The sequence below is a fragment of the Micropterus dolomieu genome, linkage group LG01 (assembly GCF_021292245.1).
Source record: "Micropterus dolomieu isolate WLL.071019.BEF.003 ecotype Adirondacks linkage group LG01, ASM2129224v1, whole genome shotgun sequence".
Classification (NCBI taxonomy): Eukaryota; Metazoa; Chordata; class Actinopteri; order Centrarchiformes; family Centrarchidae; genus Micropterus; species Micropterus dolomieu.
The window spans coordinates 40158620-40186219 of NC_060150.1; the positions used below are offsets into that span (position 1 = coordinate 40158620).

Genomic DNA, 27600 nt, shown 5'->3' on the forward strand with positions numbered 1-27600 from the left:
TTTGTACCTCGCTCTCCAGAGTGTGTATCTCTCTGGGCAGCTCCACAGCGTGCCTGCTGAAGTAGTCCATGGTGATGGCGTTGTTCCAGTAGCTGAGGTTGTTCTCCTGATTTGACGACTTCTTCTTCCTCCTCATGCAGCACACCGTCAAAAGCACAGCTGGAGCAGGCATAGACAGGAAAGGAAACGGAGGGTTAGTACAGAGAGTGTGAGAGTTTCTGCTTCAAATAGCCTCTGAAAGTGCCCACACTAGCTGCTGCTCAGGTAGAGGCTGTCTTGTTTCACTACAACATGCCACTGATAGAAGACATTGTAGTTGAAAGGAAATATCCACCCTGAAATACTGTTTCAAATGGCTACTGGTGGTGTGCCTTGTAGTAATTTTGAGCCATCGAAAACAACAAAACTATCCTTTCTCATACAAGAAAGTAATTTCTTATCAAAAGGTGAATAAATCTTTACTTCTCCATCTCCAACAGACCAAAATGCACAAAAAAAAAAAAAAAAGAGTGTTTTGCCTAAGGTGCAACTCTGCTGCTCAATAAAAGAAACTCTCTCTCTCCTCTGCTGTTATTAAACTATTGCACTGTCTCCAATTTAATGCAACAAGATCAGGCCCTGGAGGGTGTCTGGGGGCTGTCAAAAGGCCTTCTAAAAAAAGAGATCCAAAACTAGGAATGCTGAAAAAAAAAGTGACTAACACTTTTTATTCCTTAAACGAATAGTTTTGACATTTAGGGATTTTTTTGGTTGCTTACTTTCTGAGAGTTACATGACAAGATTGATAACACATATCGGTCTGTTAAATCTGAAGCTACAGCTAGCAGCCAATTCGTTTAGCATAAAAACGAATTGGCTACAAGGTGAAACAACTAGCCTGGCTCTGTCCAAAGGAAACAAAATCCGCCTACCAGCACTTTCAAAGCTCACAAATAAGCATCTTGTTTGTTTGTAACCTGTTTGTTAAATCCATATACCTTGTACTACTGTGGTTATGTGCTGGACCATTTCTTGGCTGGGTTCTTGAATTTTGTCACCTCCGACCAGCCTTCTTTATGCTATGATTAACTTTAGCTGTAGCTGGCTATAGAGTCATATATTTACTGTACAAACTTGAAAGTGGTATCTATTTTCTCATCTAACTCTTGCCAATAAAGTAAATAAGCGAATTTCTTAAGATGTAAATATAATTAAAGTAATCTGACACTTATCACATTCATTAATTTCACTTTTTTCCCAAGCTGCTTTGACATCACTTACAACACGAGGACACAGGCACACTGATGGCCAGCACGATCCACACAATGTCCATCCTGCTGAAGCAGATGGTCAGGCGGGACTGCGGGGAGTTAGCGGTGGGGTCTGAGCTGTTGCCGGGCATCCAGGGGTCCTGGGTTGTGGCAGGCACCTGCCTGTTCTGGTATTTCCTACTGTCTGTGGAAAGGGGCTCCGAGCTGTTCCCCTGAGCAGCCGCCTCCTCGACCGAGCTGCTGTTAGAGAGCAGCCCTACATATGCAGTTACATTCCCGAACCAGGGTCCCAGAGGGGTACTGTCTGTGCTGTTATCTTGAACAACCTGACCATTACCCTCCTCAGTGGTGGTCTCGTTGGGTGCAGTGTGGTTGATTGGGATGATTGTTGGATTCTGTGTGTTGAGGCTGGGTCCAGTGGGAAGGGCTGGAGAGAAAGCAGTCGAAGTTAAATTCTCTGGTGGGCTTTTGACTGTAACAAGTTCAGTAGTGGGGTTCTCGTTCACTGCAGGCACCTCCCTCTGAGTGATGGTGTGGCGTGCGGTCCGCACCGAGGCACCCCAAGCATGCTCCCTGAGTTGGCCTAATGCTGGGTCAGCATCCATTGATGAAGAGGAAAGGGACGTCAGGGAGGAGCGGTGCAGATCTGAAACATACTGCCAGCTGGGGTTGGTGTGCTCTTCCACACTCAACTTCTGATGGTCTACATTGTGTGCAATTAGTGTGTCTCCTCTGTTTGACCCAGGGCTGGACATAACAGCCAGAGGGCCTGGAGCCTGTCTAGCAGTAGGTTCCACATCTATATTTGGGACCGCTGTGCTGGGAGATTTAGGGCTGATGCTGGCCTGATTAGTGCTGACAGTAAATGGGTTACGGACTTGAGGCACCCAGACCAAGTTGTGCATCTGGCCTTGGTTTACAAAATCAGAACTTGGCTCCAGGGGCTGATTCACATGACTTTCAGTGCTCACAGTGTTTGGGCTGACAGTCTTTGTAGAATGAATGGGAGGATCGTCATGAGCAAGGCTGGAAGTTTGGGTTGTGTTAAGCAAGGCCAAAGGTTGGAAGATGACACCAGGGAGTATGGTGTTTGCGGGTTGAGTGCCTTCTTTGGATGACCATGCCCCACTACTGGAGCCATCATCCTCGCGCAGGTCCAGGAGGGGAGGTTTGGGGGCAGCCATAGGGCTCCTGTGGGCGGCTGACATGGAGACCGAGTCCTGGGATGTGTGGCTGAGGTACAGCTCCTGTGCTGATGACACCAGTCCTACTGACAGTGCTAGGAATGCTAGAACACCTGCAGAGATACAGGGAGAAAGCTAATTATTAGTGCATGAGGATGCAGAATTTCCTTTTGTCTTCATGAATTACTGGATCATTTCCTTGTCTGTATTTCTCTCAAGGATGTTGCAGTGCAAAGCTACAAGAGAGTGCAGCCCAGCAGCTGAAATTGACTGCTGAAGTGTTCAGAAGAGACAAGTAGCCTTGTCTTGCATTCATTATGCTCCTTAGCCTTTAATCTACTGAACCGCTGTTTGTCACTCACCTAGTTTAACTAGGTGATAACTTTATTAACTGCATTAATTCACTAGTCCCACTGTGTGTGTGTAATTGTGCATGTATAAGGTAGCAGCCAGCACTGTGAGGATGCCTTTAGATACAGAGTTTAAACAAAGCTGCTTTGTTATCCTGCTGATGTATGCTTTAAGAGATCACTCCTCACTGAGGTAATAAAATAACAAGCAATTATTTGATTCTAATCTCCAGGTAAAACTGAAAAAGGTAATTTAGTGAATTATATTCAGGCTTAAAAATCTTCTTGAAGCACGTCAAATAGTAATTGGATATATTCATACATTTACAATAGAGATTTGATTTGATAATTTTCAGTACTTTGAGGTGTCTTTGTTTCTAAGATCCAGGTTAGCCAAGAATATGTCGGTAGACTGAATAAATACATTTTCTAAAACAATCAAGTAAAAATGCATTTGCAGCCAGTGAAATTGGCACTTGCTTCATGCTTAATACTAGAGACAGGGAAAACAGTGGATAGATTCATAACAGTCAAAGCGTCAAACTAGCCCACTAAACACGGCAAAACCGTCTCAGACAGCCCGACAGATTCACTTTCTCCAGCTCAATCCCATAAGGGGGTTGTGTAGTGACAAGCCATTAGCAGGTGCCTGTGGGGAATATTGGTCCTATTATGTTATCCAGACAGCAAGAAAGTCATAGAGGGAGGAACGTGCAAAGGCTTATTAATTTTCCCCTCTGCAACCTCCCTCCGTCTCTTATTGACACTGTTAAACACAGCTGATGTGACACATTAGTGGAGCTCCCACCGGGCAGTTTCTATGCATTCAGCTGAGAACAGAACATGCACTAACACAAAGCTAACCAAATCTAAATTCACATCTGAATGAGGTAATGTAGCATGTTTTTGCTACAGGATGCTGAACTGAAGACGGTGTGAGAATACTACAAGTTCCAAGGCTATTTTGACACGTTCATATTTTATTCTTAAGCTATTATTGGTCTATTGCTTTAAGGATAAAGCTGGCATATTTATCTAATTTTCAACAAATCCCATGAAAAGACCAAAACCAACAATGCGTTAGGTTGTATCTCAACACTGTCTGACTTCTCTGTGGCAATTTCCCATAGCAGCTGGACATTGCAGCTTTTTAGAAAACTTTGCTCAAACAGGAAGACACACTGCGTTCGTTGGGGACTATTTTTAACAGAGGAGTCATACATATTTGGTTTGCAAATGAGTGTGTTTATGGCTGCAGGACAGTGTATGTGGGAGTAATTAAAATTAAACTACAGAGTGTGTAATCCTGTTAATAATGGAACATGTCACCCAGTACAATATTTTTTGGGACAAGAATGGAACTCCATGGCACAGAGGAATAAGATGTATCAGGCTGTGTATGCACAGACTCATTGTTGTTTTTTCTCTTTTCATAGGATTTGTTGACAATAAGAACAATTTAGAATATCGCCTGCCTTTTCCTTTTATAATACTCACTGAAATAATGCTTATACTCATCTCTACAGATCCCAAATTCTTTTTAAAGCCATTTAAAGCCATAATACATGTATATTGTCAAAAATATTATTGGATTTTTTTTGTAATAACACACAAATATAGTTGGGCTAATAAGATGGCCTGATGAATATCTTGCTTGTGTCAAAACAGAAAAAAGGGCATTCACATGAAATGACAAAGGCAATTACAAAATGCTTTGGCATTTACAAACCCCTTAAATGAACCAAAAAAAACATAAAGTCTAACACCACCATGTGACCTAGATGTCATGGCCATCATTCAACTATGGTGCTCCAACAGTAACTATGGAAACCCTGTTTCCATTTCAAAGAGGGGCACAGGAGAACAAGATGGGATATGAGGTGAGAAAATTAGTTAGATATGTTGAATGTTTACAAAGAAAATGGGTAGAAAGGGACGGCATATTTTAGAAAAGTATTAATTTTATAAAACTGACCCAAGCCCAAGCAACAGTCAGTATCAGTATTCTCACATTTCTTTGCCATAGAAATCTTTGCCACCCCCTTTCCTCTTTGTTCACTGGGGGATTTAAAATACACCACAGTAGAACCCCAAAGCTCTGACTATTTAAACTCAGCCTCTGAATCATTAATCATTTTCCTCCATACTCAATCACACAGACTACCAGGATAGAGGGTCTAGGCCCTGTCTTCCATTAACCAAGCCTGTCACGTTTCTAATCCACGGAGCCCACTCCAGACTCATATCTGAGGAGATAACACACATGGCCATTCTTGATTTATGACTGCTCGTCTTTCCTAAGATGATCCTTTAGGCAGGGAAATGGAACACAGACAAAACTAACCCATCAAAGCTTAAGTATTTGGGCTACTGTTGATCATCGGTTACTTGAATAGTGGTCACATCAGGACAGATTTAAAGGATAAGACTCACAAGATATTACATTTCAAAAATTATTCTGAACTGAGGAAGGTGCATGAACAAAAAACACAAGAAGAAAGAGACAACAATACAAAAAACAACATCTGAATAATAACATTATTGTGACAAAAGGTATAATATATCACATAATAATGTTTAAGATAGTAGAAGGTACCTCACATGCCTCAGTTTAATGTAGAGCATTGCAGCTGCAAGCAAGGTAGAGTAATAATTATGTATTTCAATGCAAAAAAAAGAAAAGAGGTAAAAAAGATAATAGAGGCAAATAAAGAGTGAGGATGTTAACAATGCTGTTGTCTGGCTTGAGTCATTCCTTCAGTCAGGTCAGTACCCAAACCTGACAACCTGACACTCTGCTTGCACTGAATAAAACATAACACCTGGACTCCCTTTACAGTGTTATATCAGAAATGGGCAAACTAAATGCTGTGGCACACACACAAACAGGAACATGTTCTTCTGATTTGTCCAGGTGATCAGTAACTTAGCATAAAATGTTTCGTTTCACCCTGATCTGTAACCAACATGGAGATTAATATTCATTTTGGACTTTTCAGTTTAGTCAAATCATATTTTATTAAAGATCACATCTAAAATGGGGGGCAGAATCTGCTTTTTAAATAAGCTTGCACCCAGACATCTCACTGCCCATATATTCATTAGTGCTGAATACATTGTGAGGATAACAATAGTCTTTAAATTTCGATCAAAAATGCATCACATTGTTATGCTTCAGAAACGTCTGAAGAAAATGCCGAATTTTCATACATGCTGATGCTACAAATATATATCCAAAATGAGAGGATTTTGTGAGAATCTGTGATTTTAACACCTGCTGCATATGATTTATGACACTGCACTGCTGTAGAACTAACTTTGTGTACAGTAGTTTGGGTTAACTTTGCTACTGCTAGCAGCTGCATTTCTCATTGGAATAGCTAGGTAGAACCAAGGGTGTCACTTTGTGTTGAAAAGTGGTGGGGACATAAGATTAGGGGGGTTATGATACATTTGGGTCATGAGATGTGATGATGCACGAGAACAAGACAAGAAGATCTTATTATCACTATTTAGATTAAATATTTGATGCGGCAATATATGTGCAGGGGGTCTGGGTGTCCTCCTCCAGAAGACTGCATTGCATGTTTTCTTTTTGTGCAAATCAACCTTTTCTCAAAGCATTTTCATTTGTTAGTTAACATTTCTTGGTGCAAGCTGTTTTTCAGAACATTTTTAACAAATGCTTTCAAAACGTGATGGGGACAAAATCAGCCCTTTCAAAATGTAGTGTGGACATGTCCCCCGGTCCCCAGCGTAAATGACCCCTATGGCGCGAACCGACAGATATCTATCAAAATGTGGCATGTGGTAAAAAAAAAACAACAACATAGGCCTACCACACACAAATTTACCTCTAAGCAGTACTTTTACTGATTTCCAGCAAGACTTTGGATACAAAGACTTAGCCAGCTAGCTAAAGTAAGCAAGCAGCGCAAAAAAATTGCAGATAACGACACAGCGTGGTTGAAAGAAAAATAGAATCAACTGCCAATGGAGTAAAAACCCTCCCCTACCAATGTTACTAGGGTCATCTAGGGTTAACAGATTTAATAAGAAAATCATAAATGAGACATGGAGACGGAGTAGCATGTCCTGTAGCAACATTAGTCTAGCTTTATTTATCTCTCAAATATGCTAAAAGTGGAAGTCAACCAACAAAACCTGCCTTATGGTGTTTTCAGACCAAAAGCGAAGCGAGCGTTCAGGGCGGTGAGTTTACATACAAAGTCAATGCAAAGGCGTGTAGAGCTGCGATTTCCTGTCGGGCGGCGCGAAGCGGGTGTGGCCGGCGACGCGAAGGAATTCCCGTGAGTTGAATATTTTGAGTAGTAAATGTTTACTTTGGGTTCATACAGTTGAAGTAATGGCGAGATGTGTTTATTCACCTTATCGCGTTAAAATCGTCTTCTCGCGTTGTAGCGAATGTACTCACGCGAGGAAAGCGTCGCGAGGCGAAAATTCGTGGTTGGTCTGAATGCGGCATTACAGCAACCCTGAGGACTACTGAGAGCTACCATGACAACCATGGCAACATGTTTTCCACCCCTCTGTTGCACATCATGGTACGCATCCTCGATAATTTGTAAACAACACATCCGTTTATTTTGACCTATATGTCAAATGTAAATGCTCCATCTTTGTATAGCGCCTTTGTAGTCTTTTCGACCACTCAAAGTGCTTTTACTCTACATTCACCATTCACACACATTCATAGTCACCAGCGGGGTTCAGTATCTTGCCCAAGGACTCTTCGACATGCAGCCCAGGAGGAGCCGGGGATTGAACCACCAATCTTCTGATTAACGGGCAACCCGCTCTACCTCCGGAGCCACAGTCTCCCCATTGTTTTTATGATATTATATTGCTGAATTTCTGTGTGTGCAGAGATTATATGTGCATTACATGTGTGTGTTATTGCACATGCACTGTGTTGCACACTGAGGCAAATGGGTGTAATTTGTCACAACGGTTGGGCGTCTGGCTGATGGAGTGAGTGCCTAAGCAGGGTGAACACAGACAGAGAGGCTCGGCCTGCCTCCACAAAGACATGCAGCAGAGTAGTACGCACAGCGAGTGAATTAAATAGGCAAATGATTGAAAAGGCCTGAGAAGTGAATTGAGCTTTATGAACATCCATTATTGAGTTGAAGCTCTGAGAAGAACATGAGAAAATTGGATATAAAGGGAAAGAATAGCGAGGTCGGACAGGGTGGGAAAAAGTGCGAAAAGAAGGCCAGAGGTGTAGTGGGGAGTAAGAGCGGGAGATGTGTGGGAGATTCATCAGTGATAAGACATGGACAAAAGCAAAAATGTTGGCTTTCATTAGACCAAGGACCAAAAAGAACATTTAATGGAAAATGGAGGTGTGATATATATATATATATATATATATATATAAAAAATATAGGCAGCAACACTTATCTACTCAGCATGATTTTTTCAGCATTCTGCCTGTTGGCTGTTTTTGGCCTGTCATGATATTTTCTCACAAGCACAAGAAACACCCACAAAAAGAGTCAGTCCATTTTCAGTAGTGATTTCACAAGAGAGGAGGCGAAAAACAAGAATTCTCTGAATTTGTGCTCACAAGAAGACAAAAAACACCACAAGTGGTGTGTTAAATGTCAGTAGTGACATTGAATTAAAGGTCTTTCTCTTTGTCCTTCTACTATTTGCTTTATAGGCCTTGGAATTGGCACACAGCTTGCACTGTTATCACTCACACCAACCTGTTGCACTCACTATCTGCATCACCCAGCTGATTATCTCAGAATAGCACATGCTAATATCATGGAGACAAACAGCTCCCAGGTACTGTGAGATTATGCCCTCATTTATTTGAATAATGGTGTCAACCTGTTTTCCATTAACTAAGCTCAAGATGTATGGAGGGAGGGGCAATTTATGCAGGAAACCTGCTGAATTAGGGCTCTTTTGAATGCATAGGAAGCTGGTGACATTCGTCGAAGTCCTCCATTTACGCCATCAGGGACATCAATAAATCATGTTGCAAAGCAGGATCCTGCGTGCTGATCCAGTGCAGGCTTTGTCCCACCAATCATTCACTATTAGACTCAATGTCAGGGGACAGAGGCCAGAGCAGCTGTGACTGAATCTAAAGTTACACTAGTGAAATAAGAACGATTCACTCCTGCTGATGAAATTCTGCATGACATTTTTGCCATGGATCCACTCATGAGCTAAGACTCCACTCCAGAAGAACAATAGGGCACATGCATCATGAGTCCAGCCTAATCAATCATACTGGAGCACTTAGTGTGTGGTATGCTATTACTGCTTATGCACTTGCCTGTCTGCATGATCAATCTGTGGAGGGTGGGATATTTGTCTTTTTTTCCTGGGGTCACCTCATGCTACACGCAATGGAGAATGATGTGGGTTAAATGTACGGCAACAACCTGCCTATGAAGCAAGTGCTGGAGCCAGGCTGGTTGTGTGACATCATCAGTGGGCAGCCAACAGCGGTACTACTCGAATTGGAGGCTCTATAGGAAGCCAAAAATAGGAGCTGTAAAATCATCCATCAATAAGGCTCGTCAGGCAGTACTTCTGGACTGTTATCTCTCTGCTCAGTCAGCATGACGGGGAATAAAGAAGTGCACATATAGGGAACAAAATGCATACATCTACAATCTGGCCAAGGTCACATGTACAAATGTATAAAATTGCAACACAACGATAAAATATTAAATACATGACAATATAGCATAATGATATCCTGTATCTTCACTAACATTACTTTTCTCTTTTTATTATTGCTCTGCATGCTTCTAAAATATTTAAATAATTCTTTTAATTTTAATCACTTTTTCAGGGTGTAACCTCAGCTAGTTCAGGCATACCGTTGTTTGTTAATGTTAATGTGCACTGTCCCTAGTAAATAAACTTAGTAGTAAAGAAAAAATTTAATTTAATATTTGATTATGGTTGTTTTAGAGGGTAAAGTTCATGGTGAAGTCATGGGATGAAAAAAACAAAACAATAGTACAGTAACAACCTGGACTTGCGCTTTTAGTAATTAGATGAAGTAGAAGAATCATTTACTTAATTTAATGCTTCTGGTATAAGATGCATCTGCAAGGAGAAAGTGTATCATCACACCTAAAATGTAATCTTAACAGCAGAAATGTTGGAGGGTGTACAGTATAGCTCAATGTCTTTCAGGTCTATCATTTTCAGGGGTCTCAGTGCTGTTATTTGACATTACCTCTTTGGAGCCATTGTTTTAACCTGAAAGCAGAAACTGAAAAAACATATATTACTTAATAAAGCAATTTAGTAATTGCCGCTTTTCAGGATACCAAAAACTAAAATACACTTGAATAGTTTCTGAAAATTTTATCATCCAACATGAAGGTCTAAATGTTTGAAAGACCTCTCCCCACAAACAGGAATAAAAGTTTGGTAGTGAAATACAAAATCTTTTAATGTTTTTCCGGCCTAAAAGTATGAATGAAAAAGAAAGAAGAATTTTAAAACTCCTAGAAAATGCAGACCGCAGTCTCCTGTAACTACATCAAAATGTTATGGTATCTTACTGATGAAGGCCTATGACCAGGGGCGGACTGGGCAAAAAATTCAGCCCTGGCACTGTAGCCACGCCAGCCCACCTTACCACGCATCCCCACAAACGCACATTCACTACTTAGGCTACATTTGTATACAGATGGTGAGATAATATAAGCAGTAGGCCTACTGTATGTAACAGCAAGGGCTTCACTTTGTGTTGTAAAGAGTTGGTGTCTGAGATTAGGGGTGTGATGAAAGACTTTGGTCATGAGTCCTCCCCCAGAAGATTTGGAACATTAAACTCTTAATTTCTTAACTTTCCTGGAAAATGCAAATTTGTTTCTTCTGTATTCAAAATGCATTGCATGTTTCTTATTGTGCAAGTAAACCTTTCTCAAAGCATTTTCATTCAGCCTACAAGAAGACCGGGGTTCTCTATCTGTACCGATTCCAGCAACGTCCATGAACACAGAAGCTGATTTAAACATTGCAGAAAAATGTTTTCTCACACACTGCTCTCAACATTGGAATACACATGAATAAAAACATTACTCACTAGCCTACTTAATTCTGCTCTCCTTGCCTTCACTTCTAATATTTCCACACAAGCAAGGAGCATACACCTCTGCTGCAAACACAGCAGCTTGCCCTACCTCTTCCTTTTTCTCTCTCCTTGTATTTGTCGGCCCTGTTGACTTTCTCCATCAGCAGTGGGCTGTTTTATGAAGTGGCCGAAATGACACAGCACTCGCGATTTTCACCCGCGATACCTTTTTCACCCACGGGTGCGTGGAGGAGGCTTGTTAATGAGGAAGCCAATCGAAACCGAAACCAACATTGTACCCAGTTGCACCTGCACCAAAGTGTTCACTGTTGCGTTAGGCAACCTGGTCCGTGCTTGTGAAATATTCACCGTCTGAGTCTTATAACGTAATGGAGGATCATTTTTCTGAGTATTTCTCTGCAAAATGCTTAAATGGGTCGCCAAATATTTTGGGCAGTCCTTAATGTACCTCAACGGCCGCACCCAAGTAAAGCTGATGTGTGAGAAACACTGATATTAATATCAATCTGACCAGCCCACCCCAAAACAAATAGTCCGGCCCCTCTGGCATATGCCAGAATTGCCAGGTGGCCAATCCGTCCCTGCCTATGACCTGTCAAAACATTTCTTTATAAAATGTATTACAAACTTTTGTCTCTCTTCTTAAGTTTCCCAGCACCAGGTTGTTTTGGATCTGCCTGAGGTGTTTGAATTATTCCCCTTTTCCACCCCATGGACCCAGCTCGCCTTGAGTCTACTCACCTTTTTTGGTTTTCCATCGGGGAAAAGTTGTACCTGTACCTGCTACCAGGTACTTTTTTTCCCCCTTACATTCTGAGCAATGTTGACACCACAGACTGTATATAAAAAGGCTGAAAAGTTGTAAACCAAGAGACACCTGATGTGTGTGTGAGTCCCATGTGTGTGTCGCGTTGAACATTACGTCGCGGCAGTTGTGCGTGGAGTTGCTATGACGACCAGCTACACTGAGGGGTACTATCTCTGGGTACTATTTGCAATGGAAAACGGAGGACAGCGGGCCAAAACCGAGTCGAGTCGAGTCAAGTCGAGGCAGGTGGAAAAGAGGCTTTATAAACATAAGCCTATACAGTTCTGTGTCTATCAACAACCGTGTCAACGTGCCCTTGAACAAGACGCAGACCCTCTGCTTACACTCTCATTGTAAGTTCTTCTGGATAAAATGCAAATGTACAAGAACTTAACGGAATCACTGTATGTCCACCACATTATCTAATGGGATAAACATGTATAACTGCTAGTTACAAAGCCACAGGGCATTGAACCATAGTCAGTAATTAAGAATGTCTTCTTCACCACCCAGCCGGCCCTCCATGGATCACATTTAGCCTCGTTTATGCTAATTACAACCACTCCACAGTAGCGACAAACCTCCACGGGATTCCCCCCAAATCCCTTGGGGAAAATGGAGAAGGCCTTATCTTCAGTGCTCATCAGAATACCAATGAGCCTATATCACATCATACCGGCACACACACCACAGCTACGCTATCTAATACAAAATGAACTTATATCTCACGTTTGAGGATAAAGGTTGACGGAGCCAAATCAAAGTAATCATAAGCCTTAAATGGAGAGTTTTGTTGAAGGTAGTTAAAGCCTTTCATTTAAAGCTTTGACGTGCCGTCAGAGCGAGCCACAGAAACAGATCAGATCCATCAGCTTCAGGCAGACAAAACCCTTTATCAGCAGGCCGACTGGAAGCTGTCTGACTAACTGCTGCTAAGATTGGATTATCACGCCTGGACAGAGCGCTATCTGCCCTGACTCACTTCAATGGACCCACTGTTCTTTTACAACTATTACAACTACCAACAGTACTACAATAGTACTATTAACGCCATCACTACTACCATCCAACTACTAGTACTACAACAGTACTATGACTATTACTACCTATATCGTTATTACACAGCTAACAGCAACACTGCTGCTGCTACTACTATCCCTAAAACTACTGCAACTACAAATACTACTACTTCTGGAAGTCCAACCACTAACACTACTGCTATCACTACAACTGCTGCTACTCTTAGTACTAATATCACTTTAACTACTACTGCACGTCCAACTGCTAACACTACTACTGTTACTTCCATGACTACCTCTTACTCTAGTAAAACCATTGGTACAAATATCACTACTACTACTCCTAGTCAAACTGCTAACACTACTGCTACCACTAAAACAGCACCTACTACTACTGTTATAATTCAAACCCTATTACTTTTACTACCATTACCACCATAAAATTGCATAAAATGGAAATACTCTAGTAAAATTCAAGTTCCTCAAAAGTGTACTTAAGTGCAGTACTTAGCAGCACTTAGGTACACTCAACCACTCCTGGGGCTTGAGCCCCCTTAAACGTATGCGTGGGCACTGTTCTTACCACTGCTACTCGTCCTCCTCTTCCTCCTGTGTTTGTGACTTTTCAGTGATAATGTGTGTTTTTATAAACAGTTAGGTTGTAAAGACAAAAACTATTGTTAAAACGCTGTGTAATCTTTAAAAACTGGATGAGTCAGGTGGTAACACGTAAAATCATTCATTTCACACTAAAAACACTTCCTTCCTGTTCAAATTTTGTAGCAGCACACTCAGCTTTCATGAATGTAGCTCTGCTTAATTAACAATGCCACGCTTCTTCATTCTTTTCTTCATGACTGTCAGAAACACTGATCCTTCTGCAATTCATCATGTAGAGACATATACATGTCCTGAGCGAATTAATAGGGTGGCATCTTTACAGTAGCAAGAATAGACAAATTCCTTTGGTTTGCTCCTGGGTGTGTTTGTCTGCCATTCTGGGGAGTGTGTCTGTCCCGTGGGGGGAAATAGACAGATAGGACACATCCTGTGGACCGCTGAAACCCATCCTGGTGGAGGAGGACTGTATGGGCGGAGGAGAGGCGGAGCAGAGAGGGAGCTACGGATGTGAGCCCTGAGATAAGAGGGCAAGCTTTCGTAACAGGATAATGGCTTCCTGTTTGAATGCTCCACAAATTGTTTGTCAGGTTACAGCAGCTTTGAACAGCGACGTGTTTATCAGAGAATCAGGCGGAGGGAGAATGCGAAAACAAGCACAACAAAGAGTCCTTGTGCTGTTTACTGGGATAATGATTTAGCTACTGTGACTGTGACAGCGGCAAAGAATCTAACGGGAAGGAGAAACGTTAAACAGGAAGTTTTCTGGAATCTGGGGAGAGCACTGAATTTCAGGCCTGCAGATATACAAATCCATTAAAGTCACAGACACTACCAACGTTTTCCCACATTTAAACATTGAAACTGTTGCAACAACACATTTTGCCTTGTGTAATCATTTACACACCTACTGGTCTATCAATTTTTTTCATATTTAAGGAGCTTATTCAGGACACATTTTTGCTTTACTTTAAAGGCCGAGCTGCCAGACAAAACCTGATTTGCTATAAACAAGAAAGTCTCTCCATTGATTCAGGTGTATTATGTCATCGCAACATGTTCGCATAAGCACAAAGGGAGCGCTGACAGAAGAACTCAAAACAGAACAGCCCAGTGGAAAAGAGAGAAACTCTTCCTGCTCTGACGCCAAAAGATGCTTCAGATAGAAGAGAACTAAAATGGGTACATTTTAGTTCTCTTCTATCTGAAGCATCTTTTCTCTTGCCTGCAGCCTAAGGATGCTAAGGCACATCTGTCTCCTGCAGATGTCTGGTCCAGAGAGAGAAATAGGAAATGTCTCTGCACTGCACATAAACAGAAATCTCTGAATCTCTTGCACAATGTGTAAAAACCTCCCAGCCCTGATGGAAGTGTAATGTGCCCATGGAAACTCAGGCCTCGACTGGATCTCCAACTGAAAGCAAAGCACAAGTGAGTGCTATGCTTTCAAAGACTGGATCTATGTGAACAAAACCAAAGGCTCTAAAATATGATCTTAATATAAAGTCTATACAAAGCTAGCCTGCAGCTTCGACTCCGACTTCCCCTCTTTAGATTAAACCACTGCAAAGTGACCTCGCTCCACCTGCCCTACAGCTTAAAGCACTTCGCTCACAGCAGTCCAGTCCAACTTTATCACTTCTAGGGGATTGAGGCAGATTTGTCAGAGACAGCCTTTGGCTCTGCTGCCCTGAGGTGGAGCTTGGGGGTGCATACCAGATATCATCAGCCTGTTTAGCTAACTGTCCAGGAGCCTGGTGGGTCCCAGTCTGACTCTCATGTTCCATATTTATGTGACATTCTGTGCTTCGTACATCCACTCCAAAAGCCTTGATCTTGTCTTTTGAATTTTAAGCAGCACAAATTCAAACTATAACAAGAACTAAGGGGATACAGCACTGTATGTACAGTATCTGATGTCTACATTTTGAGACTCCCTGAAGGCATTCATCAGGGTCTTCAGTATATTTTTTTATCCATGTACTGTATGCAGCAAGACTTGTGGTTCGAAAAAGCATCATTAAAGCAAAATACGTAAATATATAATAAATATTTGCTTTCTTGCTGGGAGTTTGATGAGAGGATGGATAGAACTTTCATGCCTTTTTGCTACAATGTCAAACTATTCCAGGAAACTCAGATTTCCCTGAAAGCCATTAGGAAACATGGGAATCTTTTACAGCCTGTAAAACATGTGTGTAATGCTGATGTACAGAGCAAAATACTATCAAATACTTGCAAACAAATCAACTCTTAATAAACAAATAAATAATAGTAAAGGTTTTTGGATATTATACCAATAATAATAATAATAATAATAATAATACCAATAATATACATGGCATTTGTGTTCTTAATTTCCTATTTGTATGATAAAAACAGGTCTTTCCCAGATATTTTCTATTTTGTCTTTGTATTTGCAATGCCCACTGACATTCTGTGTCCCTGGCTGCACCCTGTTGATGCCCTCGTCTCCCTCCCCATTGGGTCTACTCACTCAGCAGCTGGCAGCGCAGGACCTGCAGGCTTGTCTTCATGGTATCATGTGATCCGGCTCCTCCTCCACAGTGCTCATGGTTCTCTAGTGTTAAGACAGAGAAGAGAGCACACAAAAAGACAGAGAGGTAAGATGAAACTCAGGGCTCAGGTATCAAAATCACATTCAAGTCATGGTCAAGTATCTGTGTGAGATACTGTGATTATGTCTGGGCAGATTTAAGTAGAGTAGACCCAGAAAAGGAAGAAAGGATTGCAGACATGATTGTGTGGATTAACCTTGACAGTTTAATCCTTGTAATAACTGCCAGACAACAGTTACACCTTTCACAGTGGATAATATGAATTACACCTAACAAACATTTCACAATAAAAGACCAGGTAGGAATGCAGTGGTGGTCAGCCTCTGTTACTAGTCTTCAAATTGGCATTGGCATCCTGCAGGCTGCGTTGGTCAGTAAAACCAATTATGGAGCATTAAACATTGACCAGTAGGCCTTGCTCTGAAACAGCCACTGCGTGTGTGTCAGAGGCACAAGTACCCAAGGGTGCTCTTTAGGAGAATGACTCACTGATGGCCTGTTAAATGAACAGACAGACACACATTTTCTTTCACCCCCAGAGGTGTGTGTGGATGTGTATGTGTGTGTATGTGCATGTTTGCCTCCCTTTGTGGAAATGCCCTTGGGCAAGACACGTGGCCACACCACTCACCCGCACAATCCACACAAACAGACACATTGTTCTAAAGAAGTGCATTTGACCATACACACACACACAGACACCTGAGCACTCTTCACCCTACCTGCATGAACACACTCTTGTGAGTGTGACATGTGAAATTGGATTTGCAACCCCTGGGACGAGGGGTCTGGTTGCAGGCAACCTGTAGCCTATTTCTGTGGGAGACGCATGAGATGAAAGGGACAGACAACAAAAGCACAGGGTAGTACGGTACTGATCCTTTCATAAGGCTTTATTTCTCATAAATGCAGCCTGGCTTTGGAGACTGAGAGGATGCTTCACACTACATCTGAGTCATCCTGTTTATATTGCTGCCATTGTGGCAAGCTTTTAATGCTTGCAAACTATGTGGAGCTACAACTCTGAACTATGCAAGCCCAGACTATTTTGAGATCTTCCAAGTTTGTTGGACATCTTATTTATATATAACAGTAACTAGGATCGATCGATCTATCAATCACATACTTCTGGCATGTTTACTTCTTAACAAGGGAAAATCAAAAGCATGAAATAATGGTACTGGTACTGGAACTGTAATTGGAAAAACACTCTATATTTTCCCTCCTGGCTCAACTATCCCATTCCAACAGAGAAATTAAGAATAAAGTGAATGAAAACAATAATGTAAAATAAGCAACTAAATTGGCTGTCAAGGAACACTTTTAGATGGCAAATGCACACAATATTGTTCTTGTTCCAAGTGTTTAGAAAATGAAAACAGAGATGCCCGCTGCTGCGCCGCTCTTAACTCACAGCTTTGGCAATAATGGCGTGGGCTCAGTCATAATATAATGCGAGTAATTGCAAAAGAGATGAGGCTGCAAGAATAAAGTAGTAGCAGCAGAAAATGAGTTTCTTTTGCCAGCTTCACATCTGAAGAAATGACCACTCAAATCCACTTATAGCAACACCATAATGCTGCAGAGATAGAAACTCCATACCAGTGCAGCTCTGCTCCTTCCCTGTGCTTTAATTTTTCTGGCGTCATGTTCCTGGCCTGATGTGCTCAACAGCACAGTGCGAAAAGAGCAGCTGAGCCTCTCCATGGTGATTACACCTCATCAGCGCTGCCAGGCCAACACAGGCTCACAGACACGGTCTTTAATTTGCAGGACACGAGGGGTAAGGCTAGGGGAAGGTGGGTGGGGGACAGTAGGGATCGTCACAGGGAGTGTTTCATTTATGCTTGGTATCACAGATCGGAGCAAGGTTTTTGTTTAGAAAGGAGGACAAGCTGCATTTACAAAAGACACGTTGCTCATGCTTCCTGCCAAGGAGCTGAATCATAGTTCAGCTCTGCACACACATGCAGGTAAAAGATAATACGGGATGACAGTCAGGGTCGCGGCACTGCCAAAACCCCAGACAGGTGAAGAGGTTCACTGACAGCTACTGACAGCTTTGTTGCTACAACTCTTAACATCAACACAGAAACCTAGATTCAATTCCAGTACCTCAGACTTGATCGCAGATGGGAAGCTGGTGAGGAAATGTGTCCTTGTTGCTGCACAATGGATGCTTACTCTGAGGATGCAAAAAAAATGCAATGGCCCTGGCAAAAAAATGTTAAGCTTGGCTCAACTTTAGCCACAACCATATGTGTACTTCTGTGGCTTATCAAATACGTGCAACAATGCATTCTTAATAGATAACTTTATAAGGGAGGCAGCTTAATTATTCTGTTTACCTCTTGATCAATAACTGTGCAAGATTGAAAAAGCCTTCCTCATACATTGATCAGCCTCTCTGCATTGATTTGGTCTCTGATAAGCTTTCAAACTGTATGTATTGGTCAAACCAGACTTCCAGAATCATATTATATCATCTTACCAGTAACTGAAAGAACATGTTCACACCATTGTAGTGTTTTTTAATGTAGTGCTGTTCTGTCTGACCCCTGGGGTGAGGAACTCTGTGAACAGCAGTTTGTAAGTTTTAGTGGCATCTAGTGGTGAGGGTTGTGAATTGCAACCAGCAGCTCACGGTGCATTCATGTGCCCCTCGGTTGGTCCCATTTCCACAGTTGTGAAGTCATCCTTCCAACTTTGGTGTGGGCATGTGCTCTTAAGTCAGAATCAACATGGATGCTACTACAGAGATGTGTTGGATTAGCATTATCAGAACATTTAAACAACAACACAGACATCTAGTTCACTTTACTTGGAACAAACTAACCATACTACAAATGACATGTTTGCAAAATGTGTAGGCAATACGTTATTTTGCACGAAACAAAGTTCTATATACTTCTTCATGTCCCATGTACACTTTATTTCTCTCTTTGCAATACAGATTTAAGCAGAAAAAAAAGATTCTGATATTGTGCGTGCAGAAGTAGCTACAGTGGCCGACACGCTCCGTCGGCTCTTGTACACAAATATGTGTGGTCCTCCATTTGTCCAAATTTCTCTTCTTTTCTTACCTCTAAAGAACTAGAGGACTACTACTGCTTGTTTTGCGTATGTATTCAACGTAGTGACGAAACGCGTTCTGTAGAGCAGTTTGTCCGTTTGGGCTACAGTAGAAACATGGTGGCACAAAATGGCGACGTCCACGTAAGAGGACTAGCGGCGTATGTAGATAGAAATGACTCATTCTAAGGTAATTGAAAAGTTATGGATATCATATTGCATTGGTGTCAATAGATCCTCCTAAACATTAAACACTGGACCTTTAAGTTTCTCGCCGAAAAGTGAAAAGATTGCAACTTCACGTGTATCCGAGAAGGCAGACACAATAATAAAAGGATTCACAAATATAATAATGCGTTATACTGACACAGCTTTTCTTCTGATTTACAGTGTCAGCTTAGCACTTTGCACATAGCAAATCTAGCTTCTTACTGGAGAAGGGGGGGGAGTGCATGGCAACTGACATGCACACAGACGGCAGCCATCACCATGGCAACCATACTAGTGCATTATATTCAAATTCATTCAGCTCAAGCAGAGCTGGAAAAAAAATAAAAAGGGAGGAGATTTGGAATTTCAGAAATTCCCACTCACCATAGGCAGAGTGAGAAATCCAGTAACAATCTACTTGTCTCTTGGACTCGGTACAGGCTTTGTGTTTTGCGGTGCGTCTGACAGGCCCTGCCTGCCCTGCAAGCTCTGACTAGTGTGTCAAAGCCAAGGTCACTCGAGACACAATGAAATTAGCCTGTCACTCCATTTCTCCGTGTCCACCAGGCCGCAGGGCTAACAATGCTTTTAATTTTGGACTTTCCTGTTTTCTGCAGTATGTATAAGAGCCATGGCAGAACGCTGGCTGCTTGCCCACAGTGGCTGCAGCCTGAGAGCTTTTCCATAACAAGAGAGGAGGAGGAGGGAAGGGAAGTGTGGGAGTCAACAACGATGGTGTGAACTACAGTGTTGTGCTCTCAAAGTCAACTGATAAGTGGACCTCCAATCCCAACTGTTCCAAGTGATGCTTTTCTCAGAGTTTTTCGGAGTTCTCTACCAGCTTCTGTCTGAGGAAGGAGGTACAGTACTGTATAAGCTGCGGATTTTAAGTGATTGGACCAATATGTGCAGAAAAATATAGTGACATAAATATAAATATATAAATATAATATATGATATAAAGACCAAGAAAACTGTCAACTGAAGCAACAAAAACTCTACCATTGACATTTCTTAGAAAAATGTCATCTTTCAGCATTTACAGGAGACACAGGATCACAGCAGCACATATAAAAATCTGGTTACATTAGTGCTGAATTCATTGCATCAAAGCCCAGACTTTATGTGATCTCAGAGTGTTTATCTCCATTTCAAGTTGTGTGAAACCGACTTCCTTCAGCCCTGCCCTTCCACAGCGACCCAGGGGACATGCCCACTCAGAGGGCGTGCTTTTTTCCTTGGATGTTGTTTTACCCTTTGCTGATTTCCATCAAACAGTCCCTGATAGCAGTGAGGCCCCAACCTGACGGAGACTGTGGCTGTAATTCAGGGTAAAGCTTTCCCTCAGAGGGTGTTGCTGCCATCTTTGTGCCCAACTTCTTGTCACCAATGATGTCAGACTTTAGCTTATTGTGCAACAGGGGAGCTGATTACTATACAGCTATGAATAATTTTGTTTCTATTCTGAAATCATTTTTTGACAGTGGAAGGGTTAAAATCCAGTGCCAGTGACTCAAGCAGAAGAGAGACTCTGGGGCCTTGATAACTTAATTGTCCAGCCAGGATAAACACAACAACTGAATGATTGACGATTGATTAGATGCAACAAGAGGCCTAAATAAAATGCAAGCATCAAGAACTACAAAGCAGGAGTAGGTTTCCAGGGAGCTTTCTAATCCTTCGATCTCCGAAAGATCCATATTGCTGAGTCACTGTGGTGAGCTTTACGTGTGAGTGCTGTCAGTCGCTAAACCTGGCAGGATAAGTTGCTGGTGCTGCATCATGAAAGCTGGCAGGATGTCTGAGTTATCAGTCAGCGCCATCACTCCCGTCCCGTCCCGCAACACACTAGCCATTAAAAGAACATTAGGCTCCTAGCATGCCTTTCACTCTGACCGTAGCGTTGGAGGAGACACATCAGCCTCCCAGTCATAGCCAGTCAGTATACTCTAACTCACGTGGATACATAAAAGCGTGAAACATGTGAAAAACACTGTTACACTGTGTATGAACCTGTCAAATTCAACATGGTATTAGATTTAAGTGTGCACAAAGTTTTTACTACTGATTTTGACTGGCCACATATGCAACTGACAGGAGGCCAGGGGCCAGCAACAAAGTTCATGTAGGGAGAGGATGGCAAGCAGCGCAACAACCACAATGTTCTTACTTTACACTTCAGTGCATGTTATATTAATAAATCAGTGCTTCAAAAATTCCACAACGAGCTCTAACGGTCCAAGGATGGATGCCATGGGCTGTACGTGACCCAACTTAAAACCTGGAAGATGTAAGTGTTGCCTTGTTTTGTGTTGTTTTAATGTTAGTTTTATAGGTTAGCTAACTTGGCGTTAGCATATTGTGCGGCTAATGTGGCTAGCAGGCTCGGCGCTGTTGAGAAGCCAATTGGTAGAACAAACAAAAAGATTCCCAGTACGAATAAATTCATTTTCATTGTAAATTATTAAATGGATACATCACTTGCTTCTGACTGATTATGTCAAAACAACATCCTCTCCCACACAGACAACCTGAACGTGATGTCACAGTAAATAGTGAAGTTAAACAAAATGATGGCAGTGCAGTCTTGATTATCAATCTAGGGCTACACATTACCAAGAAGGGGAGTCTAGGTAACCAACACCTGAGTAAAGCTCTGGAGATTTGTGTGAAGATTTTTGGTGCATATAACAGATATGAAACAGATAACTCGAAAAACGCCTCCAGTTTTATGCTCATATGTCTCTGATGTCAGCATCATGCTTACACAGATAGATTTAATGTGCTCAGTGAGCAAGCTGTCAGCTCATATCCATGTCTTGGCTATAGTCCCCAGGTTAACATATTTTATATGTCAGTACTGAGAAAACAGGACAGTGTAGCATTAAAGATGATGCGCTTGTCAATAGACATTAATGTAGAAGCGATAGAGCACAGCACAGGAGCAGGAACATACTTTTCTGAGTGTTAGTCACTATGTTATCACAGATGTTAGTGGGATTTTTTCTCTAGTTTACTCTGAAGCCCTCCATCCTCATTGTGATACATGCCAAAACACAGAATCCCAGCTGCATACTCACATCACATCAACAGTGAAGGAACATACTGCAGCTCTTGCGGTATGAATGAATCTCTAACTCGTTCAGTGGAGAACTCCCACTCAGAAGGAGCAGTGCACCTGTGCTTAGGGGCAACTGAGGAGGAGGTGAACAGCATCACCGGCCTTTTCATTACTCAACACACTCGCACAGAGCCAGGACCAGTGACTAAAGCAATTCATCATGGGAATCATGGCTGAAGCTCTATCTGTAGGTGTGTGAACACACGTGAGACACAGACAGAGAGATAAATAGTAGCCAACTAGAATTCCTCCCCATTTATACAGCTGCCACAGAGACGCTTCCTGTGCACTTCAGAGCTGTTTTACATCTTTGGGGCCAGTCCAAGTAAAATCAGAAGCAAATTGCAAGTCAGAAACTGATGCAAATTGATTTCAGGTTTAAAGTTAAATTTCTCATTTGCAGGAAGGCCCTGATCACAATCATACCTGCAAGCTGCCCAGGACAACCACAGGCTGGTCTACTGACCACTGAGCACTGGAGCAGTTGGGGTTATGGGCCCTGCTCAGGGTGCGTGAACCCACTTTTAAAGAAACCTGGTTTAGATCCCTCTGGAAAATAACCAATTATTTGAAAAGTTTCAGTCTGGTTTTAGGAAGTACCACAGCACTGAGACTGCCCTGCTTAAAGTCACCAATGACCTTTTAATGTCTGCTGATGAAGGTATATGCTCAGTCCTGGTACTCCTGGACCTTATTGCTGCTTTTGACACCATTGATCACAACTTCATGTTCGACAGACTGAGGCACTGGGTGGGGATCTCTGGTACTGCCTTAGAATGGTTTTCAGCCTACCTGTCAAATAGGAAGTTTTGCGTGTCTGTAAACAACTATGTCTCTTCATTCTGTTAAATATGGTGTGCCTCAGGGGTCAGTCTTAGGACCCATTTTGTTTTCCTTGTATCTGCTTCCCCTTGGACATATTATCCATAAACATGGTATTTCTTTTCATATTTATGCTGATGACACACAAATATACTTGCCCGTCAGATCCACAGACCCTGGAATGCTCAGTTCACTTAACAACTGCCTTTGTGAAGTAAAAAAATGGATGTCAAATAATTTCCTCCAGCTGAACTCATGTTTTTATCAACTTAGAAATATAGCAAAAATTCGATCTATGTTAACTTTTAAGGACACCGAGACCATTTTACACGCCTTCATCTCATCACGCCTGGATTATTGCAACAGCCTTTTCACCTGTTTAACCCAAAAATCTATTGATCGACTCCAGACTGTCCAGAACTCAGCTGCCAGGCTTTTAACCAGAACAAAGAAATATGACCACATTACTCCTATTTTAGCTTCATTACGCTGGCTCCCAGTGTCTTTTAGAATTGACTTTAAAATTCTATTGATCACTTTTAAAGCTCTTCATGGCCTCTCGCCTTGTTATATTTCTGACCTTTTAGTCCCATACGCACCAGCACGTACAGTACCTTGAGATCCTCGGGCAGAGGTCTGTTGTCTGTTCCAGAGTCTCGACTGAAAACTAAAGGGGACAGAGCGTTTGCTGTCAGGGCCCCGAGGCTCTGGAACAGCCTGCCCGAGGAAATCAGGTCGGCTGAGTCAGTGAACTCTTTTAAGTCCCTTCTTAAAACATACTTTTATAGGAGAGCCTTTGCTGATCTTATTTGACTTTATTTTATCCCTTTTATTTTATTCTATTTTACTTATTTTATATTTATCTTAAATGTGTATTTTAGTCTTTTCAATGTTTTCTTGCTTTTATATTATTGTCTTTTGGGTATTATTGTCTTTACACTTGTAAAGCACTTTGTAACTTGTTTTTGAAAAGTGCTCTACAAATAAAGAAGGAGAGAGGGCAAGCACACCTACACCTACCCATCCACAGCCCAGGGATTGAACCAGCAACCTCCTGGTGACAAGCTCACTTCTCTAACCTTTGGGTCACCACTGCCGCATAAACTTCAGTTGGACCCAATTCTATGTCCCAAGTCTTTATTGAGTCAAATCTCACAGAAGTCAAGTCAAAGTCAAGGTTAAAATAAAGTAGTCATGTTTTAGTCAAGTTTTTAGGTGGTCATGTCTCACAGGAGTCAAGCCCAACCCAAGTCTCAAGTTTCTAGTCTGAAGTCAAGTCTTTAATAAGTCAGCCCCACCACCGTGGGGCTTGAAGTCCAAGTGGAAAGGGTATTTTTTTAAACAGAAGTCCGACTTGAATCTCAGGTCTCAAGTCTTCAGGCAGTCGAGTGTTGGCTGTGGCTCAGGAGATAGAGCAGGTTGCCCTTTAATCGGAAGGTCAGTGGTTCAATCCCCGGCTGCTCCAGGCTCCATGTCGAAGTATCCTTGGGCAAGATACTGAACCCTGAATTGCCAGTGTGTGAATGCAGATTTAGTGTAGAAGTGCTTTGAGTGGTCAGAAAGGCCCTATACAAATACGGCGCATTTACATGTCCTCATTTTGTTCACTGAAGTCTGGCCACGCATCCAAGTTTCAAATCTCAAGTCTCAGGTAGTCAAGTCAAGTCTCAATTTAAGTAGTCTTCAGCTAGTCAAGTCTTGCTAGAGTTGAGAGAGTTGAGTCTCAAGTAAGGCAAATCATTTTTGTGAATTAAGGTCAACCTGAGTCAAGGTCTTGATTCTCAAGTCCCAAATCTTTGGGGAGGAAGTCTCTCAGCAATCCAGTGCAGTCTCAAGTCCTTATTGTGTTCACCTAAATCCTACCCTAAGTCCAAGTCTCAAGTCATGTCTTTATTAAGTCAAGTCTCAAGTAGTCAAGTCAACTCTCAATTCAAGTCTTCAGCTGGTCAAATCTCACAGCGGTCAAGTCCAAGTTAAGTCTCAAGTCCTCATTTTGTTGACCTGAGTCTGACCAAAGTATCAAGACTGAAGTCTTTGAGTCAAGTCTCAAACAAGTCAAGCCTCACAGCAGTCAAGTCCTCAAATTATGAAATAAATCAGTTTGATTGAAGTCAACAATTTCAAGTCAAGTCTTTAGGGAGTCAAGTCAAGGCTGCACTAGTACTTTCTATGCTTTTTACACAGTAAGAGAATGTGTCAGACTCAGGCAACTTCACTGTATCACACTGGGCAGTCATTAAAACCAAGGGAAGGCCAGACAGTCTGACAGGTTCGCCAGGGGATTGAATCAGTGGAACAAAGGGTGAGACAGGTAACAGAGCCCCAAGGAGGAACCTGTGACAGACTTGTTATATCACTGGAAAGAGGACACCACAGACTGAATATCAAGCACTTGGAATGACTGAAGAAGGAGTGCTGTCAGTGGATGCATTTGATTAGTGTTGTAGTCAGTCCTGACAGACCACCAGCACACAGTGTGTTTTAGTGCCAAAATTGTTGTTAAGTTTGACACAATGGCGATTAAGACATTACATCATGATACTGGCAGACAATGGAGAATCGTCGCTAGAATCAAAGAGTAAGGGCTTAATATTTTGCGGTTCAACAATCATCCACAGTAAAAAATCCATTATAGAAGATTTGTCAATTAACAAAAGCCTAATTTGACACATTTTAAGAAAGGGAGTGAGCGATTACGGGAAGAGTAAATCATTTATAAAAATATGTAGAAAGAGAAAGTGGTCACAGCAAAAAAAAAAAAAAAAAAAGTAAATTACAGTACTTCCTCAAAAAATTACCTTGATGTACTAATTATCACACATAGATAAGCTGTCCAACACTATATCCAATTTGATGGATTTCTCCTATAAAACCTCCCGCGTGTGTGATATTTGGCTTTTTCTTTTAGTTATTGACGGTGCACAGACACTCATACACCTGGAGACTTTGAGACCTGTATTACCTGCAAATACTCTGCACAAGCTTACTCCTCTCTCCTGAGAGAGTTCTTGAGCCGGGCAGTAAAGGAACAGACATTGAGATGCAGCTCACCCTCGCCACTGTCTGAGTCGTAAATATCCTCCCCTCTATCTCTGTCTCCCTCTCACTCTCTCCCTCTTTCTTCTTTCCGTCCTTATGTGACCCCCGACTGAGTGAGTGACTGCCTGCTACTGTGAGCTGCTTGCTGGTGATGAGGAGTAACGCGAAACTACAGCGTGTCACGTCCCGCTACGCTTGTCACAACCAGTAACACAATCAAAGAATAACATCGCTGCAAAATAGGTGAAAGGGGCTTAGGATGACAGTTAAATTCACCACACTTACTGGATGCATAATGACACTTGCCAGAGACATTCGGTTTTTGGTATATCGGTCTGAACACAATCCAGACAATCATGGAAATGCATCTTTTAATGCATCCCAGCTCTGCAAAGGCTGTTAGAACAAATCTATAGCATATCCCTATTGAAATAATGTAGTGATTCAATCCTAACAAACCCCCTAAATATAAATATTTGATCACACAAAAGATTATTTTGACAGATCAAGCTGATATGCATGCAACATTACATAAAAAAGGATCTAAATAAAATGATATTAATCCTTGGTTAACGGTATTAAACGTTTGGTTGATAGGAGGTTGCAATGTGCTGTTTTCACAGGGGGATATTTCCTGTTTTGTGATTCTACACTAATGAAGTGAAATGAGGTACAGTATGGACAAAACACAGCTTCTAGTTTTGTTCACCAAGAAAACAGGACGGGAGACAGAACAGGTCAAAAGGCAGGATGAATACAAGGTTTCTGATCAGCAGCCTTTAAATGAATAATTAGACTGCATATGGAGCTAGGTTGCCTAAAAAGAATCTGTTTGCTAAAATGAAAGCAAGCCTTTCTTAGCTCTTTTTCTCTTTCAGATCTAAAACACCCAGGGAAAAACATTTGATCAAAGCCTCATCTTTGACTTCTGTCTCACAGCCAAATCTCAGACCGTTACATCTCACGGTGCGGCTGCAAGCTGTCAGATGGATTGATATGTAAAGTCTGCCTTCCTAGCTTTGCCACATTGATTATCAGACCAGCACCGCTCAATGAGGCCACAGTAACTGATAACAAGCACATAATCCTCCACGTAATGGCTGTCAAAGATCTAAATTTACACCAGGAAAATGGGCAGAGAGACCTTTGATGAAGTATTTGACCTCATCCATCAATGATTTTATCACTGGCGGATACATATGTCTCTATAGACTCTACTTCTTTCTTCAACTTCAAAAGCACTATTTTTCCTTTTGGAAACACTTTTTTTCAGAATTGATTTAGACTCAACTAATGTGGTTGTGACTACAGCTCTCAATTTCGCCTCCCAGAGGCTGAGACAGCCGGATTGTTGAGTGTCTGTTCGGTGATAACTTTCATTCCTGTGTGTTCTCCAGGCATGTATCCTTGGCAGGCTGGGCATGATAGAC

At 41.9% G+C, this 27600-nt stretch overlaps 1 protein-coding gene and 1 long non-coding RNA gene across 7 annotated transcripts in view; one reads left to right on the forward strand and one right to left on the reverse strand.

Annotated features, from left to right (window-relative positions):
* Positions 1–27600, reverse strand: part of tmem108 (transmembrane protein 108) — a 50317-nt gene that overhangs the window by 4706 nt on the left and 18011 nt on the right. For 2 of the 5 annotated variants that reach the window (XM_046057842.1, XM_046057902.1), the window contains exons 2-4: positions 15825–15908; positions 1261–2547; positions 8–159 (exon numbers count right to left, since the gene is read on the reverse strand). In XM_046057842.1, the coding sequence (XP_045913798.1) occupies positions 8–159; positions 1261–2547; positions 15825–15864 (1479 nt within the window). In that variant the 5' untranslated portion in view covers positions 15865–15908. Of the gene's footprint in view, positions 1–7; positions 160–1260; positions 2548–6952; positions 7147–7172; positions 7293–15824; positions 15909–27600 lie in introns of those variants that run through there. The other 3 variants (XM_046058054.1, XM_046058134.1, XM_046057987.1) reach the window with 3 other exon arrangements.
* On the forward strand, positions 19594–20839 carry LOC123976245. 2 transcript variants are annotated; one of them, XR_006826309.1, is made up of 3 exons: positions 19594–19700; positions 19806–20519; positions 20673–20839. It is a non-coding gene; the product is annotated as an uncharacterized LOC123976245 (long non-coding RNA). The 2 variants fall into 2 exon arrangements; XR_006826315.1 differs by having other exon boundaries at positions 19806–20048; positions 20345–20839.